The sequence below is a fragment of the Mizuhopecten yessoensis genome, unplaced genomic scaffold (assembly GCF_002113885.1).
Source record: "Mizuhopecten yessoensis strain PY_sf001 unplaced genomic scaffold, ASM211388v2 scaffold8387, whole genome shotgun sequence".
NCBI classification, from domain to species: domain Eukaryota; kingdom Metazoa; phylum Mollusca; class Bivalvia; order Pectinida; family Pectinidae; genus Mizuhopecten; species Mizuhopecten yessoensis.
In genome coordinates, this window is record NW_018407522.1 from 780,412 (window position 1) to 795,381 (window position 14,970).

Below are 14,970 nucleotides of genomic sequence, written 5' to 3' on the forward strand. Positions count from 1 at the left end.
TTTGCATATGCTAAGGTTCACACCGCCCACATCTACTGTTGATGACGTCTAATGAAAGTGTGTCATTCGCTGATAATTTGCATAGCTCCTACCACTTGAACTGTTATCAACGTTTTGGAAACTTGTCACGTTCTATAGTCAGGCTTCGAGATTATAACTCTAGTTTACGGAAACACTCGTTATTAAGTGAATGTCGGCGTAGACTGTAAATATATATTTGTATTACAAAATGGTTGTCTTTGTGATACATGCTAACGTAAATAATACTCTTACATATACTCATAGTTTTGAACAAGCGAGTCTGTGCTAAAAATGATGAGTAAATATAGGGATTATGATTTCGAATTAGTTTAGGAATGATAAGCGAGTAAGAGCGATGTTGACATCCAACGTATACATATGTAAACTTTGGTGACATTTGGTTCGTGTGTAATTGTTTAAGTGATGTTTGTGCGGAAAAAATGTGTTTGTATCAGAAACAACAGACTGTTTTCCACAGTGATATTAGACGGTTAAATAACCAGATTAAGGGATAAGACAGAACATGTGTAGTGTCCCGTGACTAGGTGTGTAGTGTCCCGTGACTAGGTGTGTAAAGTCCCGTGACTAGGTATATTTCCATAGGATTCTAATAAAAAGCAAGGAATTTCCAAATTCTGAAATTATATTTTAACGAAGAAAAAAAACAGTCCAAGCAAAAATTCTGAAAACCAACAGAGAGTCTTTCTATCCTGGATTTAGTTATCTAGTCAAAATATCAAGTCCAAGTAGACTAAATAACACATATCCCGTTATCAGTTACTTGACGATATCATCCTGGTAATCGGATGAGAGGATGGCAGATCATGTAACTAGACCGACCGTGGCCACCCAGTGTATTTATCGAAGGAAACAACAGTGTTTGTGATAGTGAGAGAGTTGCCATTGTTACCACATCAATACCTTTTGTGACGTCATTAGTTTTATTGTTGACTCAATTTGTTGTTGTAAGAACTGTTCGAAATAGCTTAATCTATCAAAATATAAATATAAATAATGAGTATTTTAGCAAATTTCACACATTGCTATTGATGACAAACTTAATAAAGCCCGTGCTAAAACAGTCATTGCTTAAAAAGTCATATCATGACATTCCTATCTATAGAACAAGACAATGTCGTTACCTTTTTGAAATGTTTATTTCTAAAAAACGAAGTTTCACAAAGAAGCAATATAACAATTAGCTTGCGGGGTATAAATTAATTGCAAAACGTGTAAAGAAACGGGAGTGTATTTAATAAGTGCTATCTTGTATAAACGAACTCCGGGGATTGTTTACCACAATACGGCATATGTCAGGTCTGCATTCATTCATAAAATAGAGCAGAAAATCACGTGACGTCATTTGGAAGTACACACAATGCGTGTAGCTTCCATATAAGGTCGTCCCTTGAACTTTTAAGCAGATTTCTGTTTTAAAGCTGAAGCTCACATTTCACTGGATAACCGACGGCACATTACAAGGAAACAGTTTGTACATTTTATATTAACAATATTTACGTGATAATGAAATATTCAGACCAGAAAGCAAAGTAATGTGGATTTTTACTTGCCTTAATCATTGTTTAATATGATTTAATCCTGTATTGTTTCTCGAATTATTGTAGTATTGCTGTTCGACATCGTGCTATACTTATATCAACGCACGACTAATCTGAGTTAAAAACGGGATTCGGTTGGCTGGAAAAGTGTTACATGAAAAATCCTCATATCACTTTAGCGGATGTGATCACATTTCATTAACTATAGGAAGTATCCTAGTGCCATACGGACCGACTTGTTGTCAGGGACAATATGCTTTAAATGGCAAATACATGTATACTGAACATATACTTCAAAAATAAAAGGGGGAAATTCATAATACAAAGACTTGGCATAATAATTGCTTTTGCAGATAAAAAAATCCGATTCTGGTCCTTAAGAAAGAACTTGTTTTGCAAGTACAAAAAAAGCAATTTGAATACGTTTCTTTTTCCTAATGTTCGGGAACGATTAAACTGTAAAGAAACAAATATGTTGTAAACAGCGTTCGACCTTTCCAGTGTTGTCGCACATTCTACAGCACTAACAGTATTGAACTCTCTTCCAGCGTTGTTTGATACATATATATATGACGTCAGCTTCTCCCTGTTATGTCATATGATATTGCGACGTCATCTTTCAGCCAGCAGTAAACAGTGCACGTGACGTCGCCAGATACCTGGGACATTTGTGATGTCTCTGATCTTAACCTTCCACCATTACTGATCGGGCAGAGTCGGACGCGTGGGAAGATGGCGGATACGTGTCACGTGACTCCGCCTGAGATTTCTTTGACTTGTTCGCCAGCTTCTTGTTGATGTCTATAAGAGCATGGTTCATGGCTTCCTCCGCCTGCTTGTCACCTGCAAGAAGAAGAAAATGTTGACGTTTAATTTAAATATGATATTAGATAGCTGTAACTTACTTCATTGCATCATTGTTTACCTCCGTGGCAAACGAACCAAACAATTTAACTTGTCCTAACGACTGACTGTAAAACGCAAATCTGTTTGCATATTAGAATTAACATACAACGTGAAACATTGAGTTATGTTTCGCATTAATTTTTCTGAACTTGTCACAATATTACAGCTTACAGCTGCATTCTTTTTTTTATAAGACTTTTGTTTAACTAGTAAGGACACGAATTAAAAAAATGCATTTTATTTTGGCAAAATAAGATATGAAATATGTACATTTCTTCATGTATGCTAAGCACCTTTCGCTATTAAATGACATGGACATGTTTATAGGACCTAAATAGTGCATGTATCCAGGTACAAGAAAATATAATTTTCAGCACTTGCTTTCGAAATGAATACATGTATAATACAAATTAAACACAAAATAGCATTTTCTATTTTTTAAGAATTTATATCGAGACAGATCTCAATGAAGCCTATCTGGGTTGCAGATAAACCTTTACGATAAGAAGGAAACCAAAAGCAGACATGCAATAAACGAGACAGATGAATAATTGAAATACAGTAAAGAAGAACTACGGGTAAACTACAAGATAAAACTAAGACTTCAGTCCTTCGTCAGTTTATGAATTCATCCGATTCATTACTGAAGATCAATTAAACTTATCATAAATAAACTCACCCAATGCCTGCGCATGCGTCAGGCCGGTTTCAAATGAGTTGTAGGCATCCTTGTACTTCTTCATATTTACTGAATAGAGGAGATGTTATTAGAAATTATATGATATAGTACATTATACAAAGGACTGTCACATTGCTCTGATCAAAGTCTTCATTGACCCTATTTTAACATCTTATTAAGCAATGTCATGTATTTATTATAGTATAAATTGATACGAGAAAATGCTTAAATATCAATACGAATATCTTAAAAAAATTACAAACTAAACCGAATTACTGATGATTTTTTGTAAAAAATCTTCCAAACAATTACAAGGTTTTTAGTAAATAAATGATTGACAGCATGATCAATCTGATTGTTGTCCATAATAAACTCACACCAAATCTTGGTCCTACTTCTCAAAGGACAAAGAGTATTTGTGAATTTATCGGACTCGGCTTCACATAAATACTGATCATAGTATACGTTACTGCTGGACTCACCTTCAGACAGACCAATCAGGACGCATGCCTGAAGCTGTAGTCGCTTGTCGTCTGATTCCTGTCCAGTTTCCAGTGACTTCCGGCCAGCGTCACGGGCATATGAGAAGTTATTTAGCAAGAGGAAGCAATTTCCTATGTCATGGAACAAAGCAGACGATTCGCCTGCAGTCTTACATAACGGGGCTTTCATAGTGTACCTTAAATATACATACAGTAGTCATGCATAGAGAGGCGTTCTTAGTATGGTTTTGCTATTATCATGTATCATGTGGATCGTAAATAAGACTTGTCAAAATGCATTTGTCAAAAGTTCCCAAAAAACACACTTTAAGACGTAGTTGAAGGTTTGTTTATATTTGAGAATATGATAAAAACAATCATTTACCATATTCTCAAATATCATTGTTCTCATGAGTCGTCTACGGACAAATAATCATATGTTGCAAATAAATCAATTTACTTTACTTGAATTTCTGCATTGAGCAACTGATTTTCTAAATAGGTGTTTATCTTTTTTTTCTGGTACAAAAAAAAAAAAAAGTGATGTCTCATTATAGTTATAGTATCTGGTAGCATCAAGCATAAGTTGGTGAATCAAATGGACCGTTCGGAACCTTATTAGATTTTGGTTGCAACGATATAACAAGTTCTAGTAGATAACTTACATTTCCAGTGCCCGGTTATATTTCCCCTGTAGCATGTGTGTTCGACCAAGGTTCCCGAGGGCCCTGTAACGGCACGCCATCACATCGCTGGAAATGTAATGTATTTTTCCTTTTGTTGAATTTGGGCAATGCGGGTTAACTCAGATGAACGATTATTGGACAATTACACAACCGTAAGACATATGATAGCATTAAGGTCAGATTTCAAGTTTACATATCGAATTATGATTCGATTCTAGAAAAAACGTATTACAAGATAAAATGAATTGACATCCGTTACGGAGTACATATTAACAGATGAGCACATTACAAATTTGGCCAACTTACAGTGTATGTATTCAAAAACAGTTAACAGAAACTTCGATCAACGCAATCAAATTTTAGCGCGAAATACAGTTTACAGTTTACATTAAATTGAACCTTGCTATCATTGTTCCCACAAACAAGCAGAGAATTACATATTCTTTATAGAAACATGATAGAAAATCCACCAGCAGAACATAAAGTTGATCGTGTGTGTAAATAACACATAAATTAAAAAGAAAACCTTGATTACCTTTTCTTAATGTTGAAATTTGAAATGCTACAGTAACATACGTACTATGCAACTGAACGAATAAATGTTTTAATTAAAAGTGGCGCCAATTAAATTCTTTTTCATACTGAGGTAAATAATAGTTTGTTTTTCTTGAACATATTTAATGAATAATTAAGTTCATGTTATAGTATAATTTATTTACCTACATAAACAAACACAATAGCATGACCGTTACCATTTCTCGCCGATTTTCAGGTCTATCGTGTGGTGTTTCAGTGCCCGTGTGAAATCACCAGCTTGTACCGCCACGTTTCCAAGGTAACTGTTAAACAAGCCAGTCAGTTCAGATTTCTCTGGAACGTTAGCCTCGGAATATTTCGCCAAAAGGTCCAGTCCAGACTCGCATTTCTTGACGGTGTCCGCAAATTTTCTTTGTGCATACACTGTATGTAGTAGAATATAATATTATCAGGTAGTTTATAAACAAAGTGCATTATTGTACAAGCAAATGAGCTTGTTCGTGTTTATAATTGTCTCATTTGATTTGCGATGTTGATAAGCATCAGAGCGCTTCAAAGTCCTATCTCGTTAGCTTATAAGCTGTACTCTGGTTATGATGTTCCTTAACATGACAAATTCAACTTCTCGCTCAAATGTTTACTGAAGCTATTTTCACTACAAAAAAACTTATCTATTATCCTGTTGCATATCCATTAGAAATTAATTGAACCAGCAAATATGAAAGGAAGCCCATACTTTTTCAAAACGCTTTCTAATAACATATTAATAACAAATTGCTGAGGATTTTGTAAAACGCTTGGGCGTGTGCTCCGAGCTGTCATGGTTTCGCCTAATCCGCGAAATCTTCTTAATGTTACTTTCATCAACACTTACGTGATAGAATTACATCTAATTCTTTTCTGAGATAATCCGTCACAGCATGGCTGATAGATTTGGTTTCTTCCTCCGTTTGCTTTGAATCGGTCAAGTCTTCATTTTCTTCTGCGATTTCTGTCATTCGTCGTGTACCAAGATCCATGCTGGGATTATGAGTTTCAAACTTAAATTCCAGTGATGTCGGATCTGGCTTCGGTTTCGTTCCCTTATCAGGCTTGTTGAGTCCAAGCCTTGATTTGATTGTCTTAGTTTTCCAGCTCATTCCGGAGTCTCCAGATTTCCATGTTGTCTTTGAATCACCAGTCCGAGCTGTTCCGAGTGTATCTACCGACAAGGAACTTCCACTAAATCTACTCGCTCGCGATTTCTGGAGAGGGGGTGGAGGCGGAAGTGGACCAAGGCGATTCCAGTAATGGTACCGATCGTACAGAAAGCTGACAGCATCCTCTGCTTTGTCTTGTATAGGACTTCCCATACCCCCCACAGCTGAAAACAACAACCAACAGGATTAAAACTGGAGTCTTGCATTCAAAACTCATATCCCGGATTACGACCTCCTTCATGATATCACTTTTCTATATCAGAGGCTCTGAGTGTGTAAATTGTACCAATTCCCATTTCTTATTAGGTAATAGCAACATCGATTTATCAATTTTTGTTCCAAAATATTTTGTTATATGTATCTTCTGTACCTTAATCATTTATTGATAGATGTGAAGTATATTTACAATAGAAAGTTTAAGTTCAGTGCGAACCAGTTGCAGGCCCTATGAGTTGACGATGAAATACATCACAACTTAAACAGAAGATATAGTATGAGAAAGGGACGTTAGAATCAAAGGAAATATCATTGGCCGAGTGATACTCTTTTTGCGTATCGGCAAAAAGATATGATAAGTCGATGAAAGACCCCACGAAAAGGACGGAACATGTTATTTCATATAATTAAATTATCAAGTTTTACAGTTATCATTGTTATAAATAAGCCTACTGTATTTTTTTTTTTTTTNTTCCGCGACTAGGTGTGTAGTGTCCCGTGACTAGGTGTGTAGTGTCCCGTGACTAGGTGTGTAAAGTCCCGTGACTAGGTATATTTCCATAGGATTCTAATAAAAAGCAAGGAATTTCCAAATTCTGAAATTATATTTTAACGAAGAAAAAAAACAGTCCAAGCAAAAATTCTGAAAACCAACAGAGAGTCTTTCTATCCTGGATTTAGTTATCTAGTCAAAATATCAAGTCCAAGTAGACTAAATAACACATATCCCGTTATCAGTTACTTGACGATATCATCCTGGTAATCGGATGAGAGGATGGCAGATCATGTAACTAGACCGACCGTGGCCACCCAGTGTATTTATCGAAGGAAACAACAGTGTTTGTGATAGTGAGAGAGTTGCCATTGTTACCACATCAATACCTTTTGTGACGTCATTAGTTTTATTGTTGACTCAATTTGTTGTTGTAAGAACTGTTCGAAATAGCTTAATCTATCAAAATATAAATATAAATAATGAGTATTTTAGCAAATTTCACACATTGCTATTGATGACAAACTTAATAAAGCCCGTGCTAAAACAGTCATTGCTTAAAAAGTCATATCATGACATTCCTATCTATAGAACAAGACAATGTCGTTACCTTTTTGAAATGTTTATTTCTAAAAAACGAAGTTTCACAAAGAAGCAATATAACAATTAGCTTGCGGGGTATAAATTAATTGCAAAACGTGTAAAGAAACGGGAGTGTATTTAATAAGTGCTATCTTGTATAAACGAACTCCGGGGATTGTTTACCACAATACGGCATATGTCAGGTCTGCATTCATTCATAAAATAGAGCAGAAAATCACGTGACGTCATTTGGAAGTACACACAATGCGTGTAGCTTCCATATAAGGTCGTCCCTTGAACTTTTAAGCAGATTTCTGTTTTAAAGCTGAAGCTCACATTTCACTGGATAACCGACGGCACATTACAAGGAAACAGTTTGTACATTTTATATTAACAATATTTACGTGATAATGAAATATTCAGACCAGAAAGCAAAGTAATGTGGATTTTTACTTGCCTTAATCATTGTTTAATATGATTTAATCCTGTATTGTTTCTCGAATTATTGTAGTATTGCTGTTCGACATCGTGCTATACTTATATCAACGCACGACTAATCTGAGTTAAAAACGGGATTCGGTTGGCTGGAAAAGTGTTACATGAAAAATCCTCATATCACTTTAGCGGATGTGATCACATTTCATTAACTATAGGAAGTATCCTAGTGCCATACGGACCGACTTGTTGTCAGGGACAATATGCTTTAAATGGCAAATACATGTATACTGAACATATACTTCAAAAATAAAAGGGGGAAATTCATAATACAAAGACTTGGCATAATAATTGCTTTTGCAGATAAAAAAATCCGATTCTGGTCCTTAAGAAAGAACTTGTTTTGCAAGTACAAAAAAAGCAATTTGAATACGTTTCTTTTTCCTAATGTTCGGGAACGATTAAACTGTAAAGAAACAAATATGTTGTAAACAGCGTTCGACCTTTCCAGTGTTGTCGCACATTCTACAGCACTAACAGTATTGAACTCTCTTCCAGCGTTGTTTGATACATATATATATGACGTCAGCTTCTCCCTGTTATGTCATATGATATTGCGACGTCATCTTTCAGCCAGCAGTAAACAGTGCACGTGACGTCGCCAGATACCTGGGACATTTGTGATGTCTCTGATCTTAACCTTCCACCATTACTGATCGGGCAGAGTCGGACGCGTGGGAAGATGGCGGATACGTGTCACGTGACTCCGCCTGAGATTTCTTTGACTTGTTCGCCAGCTTCTTGTTGATGTCTATAAGAGCATGGTTCATGGCTTCCTCCGCCTGCTTGTCACCTGCAAGAAGAAGAAAATGTTGACGTTTAATTTAAATATGATATTAGATAGCTGTAACTTACTTCATTGCATCATTGTTTACCTCCGTGGCAAACGAACCAAACAATTTAACTTGTCCTAACGACTGACTGTAAAACGCAAATCTGTTTGCATATTAGAATTAACATACAACGTGAAACATTGAGTTATGTTTCGCATTAATTTTTCTGAACTTGTCACAATATTACAGCTTACAGCTGCATTCTTTTTTTTATAAGACTTTTGTTTAACTAGTAAGGACACGAATTAAAAAAATGCATTTTATTTTGGCAAAATAAGATATGAAATATGTACATTTCTTCATGTATGCTAAGCACCTTTCGCTATTAAATGACATGGACATGTTTATAGGACCTAAATAGTGCATGTATCCAGGTACAAGAAAATATAATTTTCAGCACTTGCTTTCGAAATGAATACATGTATAATACAAATTAAACACAAAATAGCATTTTCTATTTTTTAAGAATTTATATCGAGACAGATCTCAATGAAGCCTATCTGGGTTGCAGATAAACCTTTACGATAAGAAGGAAACCAAAAGCAGACATGCAATAAACGAGACAGATGAATAATTGAAATACAGTAAAGAAGAACTACGGGTAAACTACAAGATAAAACTAAGACTTCAGTCCTTCGTCAGTTTATGAATTCATCCGATTCATTACTGAAGATCAATTAAACTTATCATAAATAAACTCACCCAATGCCTGCGCATGCGTCAGGCCGGTTTCAAATGAGTTGTAGGCATCCTTGTACTTCTTCATATTTACTGAATAGAGGAGATGTTATTAGAAATTATATGATATAGTACATTATACAAAGGACTGTCACATTGCTCTGATCAAAGTCTTCATTGACCCTATTTTAACATCTTATTAAGCAATGTCATGTATTTATTATAGTATAAATTGATACGAGAAAATGCTTAAATATCAATACGAATATCTTAAAAAAATTACAAACTAAACCGAATTACTGATGATTTTTTGTAAAAAATCTTCCAAACAATTACAAGGTTTTTAGTAAATAAATGATTGACAGCATGATCAATCTGATTGTTGTCCATAATAAACTCACACCAAATCTTGGTCCTACTTCTCAAAGGACAAAGAGTATTTGTGAATTTATCGGACTCGGCTTCACATAAATACTGATCATAGTATACGTTACTGCTGGACTCACCTTCAGACAGACCAATCAGGACGCATGCCTGAAGCTGTAGTCGCTTGTCGTCTGATTCCTGTCCAGTTTCCAGTGACTTCCGGCCAGCGTCACGGGCATATGAGAAGTTATTTAGCAAGAGGAAGCAATTTCCTATGTCATGGAACAAAGCAGACGATTCGCCTGCAGTCTTACATAACGGGGCTTTCATAGTGTACCTTAAATATACATACAGTAGTCATGCATAGAGAGGCGTTCTTAGTATGGTTTTGCTATTATCATGTATCATGTGGATCGTAAATAAGACTTGTCAAAATGCATTTGTCAAAAGTTCCCAAAAAACACACTTTAAGACGTAGTTGAAGGTTTGTTTATATTTGAGAATATGATAAAAACAATCATTTACCATATTCTCAAATATCATTGTTCTCATGAGTCGTCTACGGACAAATAATCATATGTTGCAAATAAATCAATTTACTTTACTTGAATTTCTGCATTGAGCAACTGATTTTCTAAATAGGTGTTTATCTTTTTTTTCTGGTACAAAAAAAAAAAAAGTGATGTCTCATTATAGTTATAGTATCTGGTAGCATCAAGCATAAGTTGGTGAATCAAATGGACCGTTCGGAACCTTATTAGATTTTGGTTGCAACGATATAACAAGTTCTAGTAGATAACTTACATTTCCAGTGCCCGGTTATATTTCCCCTGTAGCATGTGTGTTCGACCAAGGTTCCCGAGGGCCCTGTAACGGCACGCCATCACATCGCTGGAAATGTAATGTATTTTTCCTTTTGTTGAATTTGGGCAATGCGGGTTAACTCAGATGAACGATTATTGGACAATTACACAACCGTAAGACATATGATAGCATTAAGGTCAGATTTCAAGTTTACATATCGAATTATGATTCGATTCTAGAAAAAACGTATTACAAGATAAAATGAATTGACATCCGTTACGGAGTACATATTAACAGATGAGCACATTACAAATTTGGCCAACTTACAGTGTATGTATTCAAAAACAGTTAACAGAAACTTCGATCAACGCAATCAAATTTTAGCGCGAAATACAGTTTACAGTTTACATTAAATTGAACCTTGCTATCATTGTTCCCACAAACAAGCAGAGAATTACATATTCTTTATAGAAACATGATAGAAAATCCACCAGCAGAACATAAAGTTGATCGTGTGTGTAAATAACACATAAATTAAAAAGAAAACCTTGATTACCTTTTCTTAATGTTGAAATTTGAAATGCTACAGTAACATACGTACTATGCAACTGAACGAATAAATGTTTTAATTAAAAGTGGCGCCAATTAAATTCTTTTTCATACTGAGGTAAATAATAGTTTGTTTTTCTTGAACATATTTAATGAATAATTAAGTTCATGTTATAGTATAATTTATTTACCTACATAAACAAACACAATAGCATGACCGTTACCATTTCTCGCCGATTTTCAGGTCTATCGTGTGGTGTTTCAGTGCCCGTGTGAAATCACCAGCTTGTACCGCCACGTTTCCAAGGTAACTGTTAAACAAGCCAGTCAGTTCAGATTTCTCTGGAACGTTAGCCTCGGAATATTTCGCCAAAAGGTCCAGTCCAGACTCGCATTTCTTGACGGTGTCCGCAAATTTTCTTTGTGCATACACTGTATGTAGTAGAATATAATATTATCAGGTAGTTTATAAACAAAGTGCATTATTGTACAAGCAAATGAGCTTGTTCGTGTTTATAATTGTCTCATTTGATTTGCGATGTTGATAAGCATCAGAGCGCTTCAAAGTCCTATCTCGTTAGCTTATAAGCTGTACTCTGGTTATGATGTTCCTTAACATGACAAATTCAACTTCTCGCTCAAATGTTTACTGAAGCTATTTTCACTACAAAAAAACTTATCTATTATCCTGTTGCATATCCATTAGAAATTAATTGAACCAGCAAATATGAAAGGAAGCCCATACTTTTTCAAAACGCTTTCTAATAACATATTAATAACAAATTGCTGAGGATTTTGTAAAACGCTTGGGCGTGTGCTCCGAGCTGTCATGGTTTCGCCTAATCCGCGAAATCTTCTTAATGTTACTTTCATCAACACTTACGTGATAGAATTACATCTAATTCTTTTCTGAGATAATCCGTCACAGCATGGCTGATAGATTTGGTTTCTTCCTCCGTTTGCTTTGAATCGGTCAAGTCTTCATTTTCTTCTGCGATTTCTGTCATTCGTCGTGTACCAAGATCCATGCTGGGATTATGAGTTTCAAACTTAAATTCCAGTGATGTCGGATCTGGCTTCGGTTTCGTTCCCTTATCAGGCTTGTTGAGTCCAAGCCTTGATTTGATTGTCTTAGTTTTCCAGCTCATTCCGGAGTCTCCAGATTTCCATGTTGTCTTTGAATCACCAGTCCGAGCTGTTCCGAGTGTATCTACCGACAAGGAACTTCCACTAAATCTACTCGCTCGCGATTTCTGGAGAGGGGGTGGAGGCGGAAGTGGACCAAGGCGATTCCAGTAATGGTACCGATCGTACAGAAAGCTGACAGCATCCTCTGCTTTGTCTTGTATAGGACTTCCCATACCCCCCACAGCTGAAAACAACAACCAACAGGATTAAAACTGGAGTCTTGCATTCAAAACTCATATCCCGGATTACGACCTCCTTCATGATATCACTTTTCTATATCAGAGGCTCTGAGTGTGTAAATTGTACCAATTCCCATTTCTTATTAGGTAATAGCAACATCGATTTATCAATTTTTGTTCCAAAATATTTTGTTATATGTATCTTCTGTACCTTAATCATTTATTGATAGATGTGAAGTATATTTACAATAGAAAGTTTAAGTTCAGTGCGAACCAGTTGCAGGCCCTATGAGTTGACGATGAAATACATCACAACTTAAACAGAAGATATAGTATGAGAAAGGGACGTTAGAATCAAAGGAAATATCATTGGCCGAGTGATACTCTTTTTGCGTATCGGCAAAAAGATATGATAAGTCGATGAAAGACCCCACGAAAAGGACGGAACATGTTATTTCATATAATTAAATTATCAAGTTTTACAGTTATCATTGTTATAAATAAGCCTACTGTATTTTTTTTTTTTTTATAGTTATATATATATAATAGTCATACAGGCAAGCTTCCCTAGACCTTATGAAAGATCATGGTTAATCAATCAATGCTAATTATTTTCAAAAATAATAGTATATTTTTATGAGTAATACATTATTGTAACAGTGCTACTCTAATATCAAGAGGCCTATATGTAGGATGTTTCCGTAATTGCAAAGTCAAAAAGACACGTGTATATTCTTACCTGGAAAGACTGAGCTACTTGACAGCTTTTCCAGATACTTTTTGTCTTTGTAGAGTTCTTTCAGAGTCGTTTTCACCATCTTACTTTCCGGACGTTTTTCTTCCTCGTTCAGGGTGGCAACGGAAGTAGATGGCGTGTGGGACAGATTCGGAAGTGACATCACACGAGGAAGGATGACTGTAGGTGTCTTGTGTATTCTGATAAGCTGACAAAGTGGACGATCCCGAAAGGACGCGCTTGGCTTCGGTAAATGTTTTGTAGGACTCTTCGTTTTGTTCTCAAATGTAAATGGTTTACCTGCAGGCTGAAACAACCAAAACGAAACTAAACGATATCCTGATGTCCCATTTTATGATATCAATACATAACCTATATTAAAATATATATATATCTTATTTTAGATATTAAATTTATCAAATGGCAAAATAGTATTTATTTTTAAAGTGCATATGATTCAGGATGTTAATTTATAGATCTTCTCTGGCTAAAAGAAAATGTGGGACAGGATTTCCGAAATAATTAACCGCTCTCCAGAAAAGCAGGTTCCCGTCTCTAACACTAATCCGTGTATCTTTGATGAGTGTTAAACAATGAAATCGTAATTGTCATTGATGATCTCTGAGGTGGTGAATTACACCTACCGATTTGTGGACAAGATATGTCAGATCTCCTGCATGGGTCAACTTCATTCTCTTCGCTGTAATCAGAGGGAGCATAATATCTGGTTACAATGCCTACAAATGCCGGAACATCTGGCCCACGTATTACAACCAGTTAAATTAATGCTCATCTATCTGTTGCAACAAATAACATCAATTTTGACCTGCCTATGGCCACAAATGTTATCAATCCTGCCGGATGTATTACATTAAATCGAATCGATTTTGTCTTCTGCGTGTCAACAAATAAAGCAATTTCACGCCTTTAGGCAATTATATCTTGACAAAGAATAAAAATATTGATAAGAGAATATTCAGAATTAATACAATGCTTAACTTTCAAATCATTAGCAAAACTGAACCATGTAAATTTCATTGTTACGTATTTCCTACCTTATGCATGTACATCAGGTCACTGCAGTCAATATATACAAATGTACCTTTTTTACGGTTGCCCTTTGTGATGAAGTGGTCGGCTTTCTTGGAGCCCTCCTGGAATGCCGCACTCCTAGGGTAGTGTTTTAGACCTCTATTATAGTACACGAGGGCCATTTCGTAACTCTGGGTCTTAAACAACACTTCAGCTTTCTGAAGAAGAGCCTGAAAGATGTAAACAACACTTCAGCTTTCTGTAGAAGTGCCTGTGAAACATAAACAACACATCGGCTGTATTTAGCAATACTATATAAACAACACCTCAGCTTTCTGGATAAGTCCCAGTAACATATAAACAACACTCCAGCTTTCTACAGAAGTGCCAATGACATATAAACAACACTTCAGCTTTCTACAGAAGTGTCAATGACATATAAACAACACTTCAGCTTTCTACAGAAGTGCCAGTAACATATAAACAACACTCCAGCTTTCTACAGAATTGCCAGTAACATATAAACAACACTCCAGCTTTCTACAGAAGTCCCAGTAACATATAAACAACACTTCAGCTTTCTACAGAAGTGCCAGTATTATATAAACAACACTCCAGCTTTCTACAGAAGTGCCAGTAACATGTAAACAACACTTCAGCTTTCTACAGAAGTGTCAATGACATATAAACAACTCTTCAGCTTTCTACAGAAGTGCCAGTATGATATAAACAACACTCCAGCTTTCTACA

General features: G+C 35.7%; 2 protein-coding genes across 6 annotated transcripts in view; both read right to left on the minus strand.

The window, feature by feature from the left end:
• Positions 1-1,111: 1,111 nt before the first annotated feature.
• On the minus strand, positions 1,112-6,234 carry LOC110455835 (tetratricopeptide repeat protein 25-like). The gene is made up of 6 exons (XM_021506236.1): positions 5,745-6,234; positions 5,086-5,293; positions 4,313-4,399; positions 3,648-3,844; positions 3,166-3,234; positions 1,112-2,423 (listed from the first exon to the last, which is right to left on the minus strand). The coding sequence occupies exons 1-6, from the start codon at positions 6,220-6,222 to the stop codon at positions 2,266-2,268; spliced, it is 1,197 nt and encodes a 398-aa protein (XP_021361911.1). The 5' UTR covers positions 6,223-6,234; the 3' UTR covers positions 1,112-2,265.
• Positions 6,235-7,317: 1,083 nt separating this feature from the next.
• The window catches only part of LOC110455853, a 28,160-nt gene continuing 20,507 nt past the window's right edge, over positions 7,318-14,970 (minus strand). For 3 of the 5 annotated variants that reach the window (XM_021506265.1, XM_021506263.1, XM_021506264.1), the window contains 9 exons: positions 14,291-14,450; positions 13,833-13,888; positions 13,192-13,495; positions 11,969-12,457; positions 11,310-11,517; positions 10,537-10,623; positions 9,873-10,069; positions 9,391-9,459; positions 7,325-8,648 (listed from right to left, as the gene is read on the minus strand). In XM_021506265.1, coding sequence (XP_021361940.1) covers positions 8,491-8,648; positions 9,391-9,459; positions 9,873-10,069; positions 10,537-10,623; positions 11,310-11,517; positions 11,969-12,457; positions 13,192-13,495; positions 13,833-13,888; positions 14,291-14,402 — 1,680 coding nt within the window. In that variant the 5' untranslated portion in view covers positions 14,403-14,450 and the 3' untranslated portion in view covers positions 7,325-8,490. Of the gene's footprint in view, positions 8,649-9,390; positions 9,460-9,872; positions 10,070-10,536; positions 10,624-11,309; positions 11,518-11,968; positions 12,458-13,191; positions 13,496-13,832; positions 13,889-14,290; positions 14,451-14,970 lie in introns of all 5 variants that reach the window. The other 2 variants (XM_021506261.1, XM_021506262.1) reach the window with 2 other exon arrangements.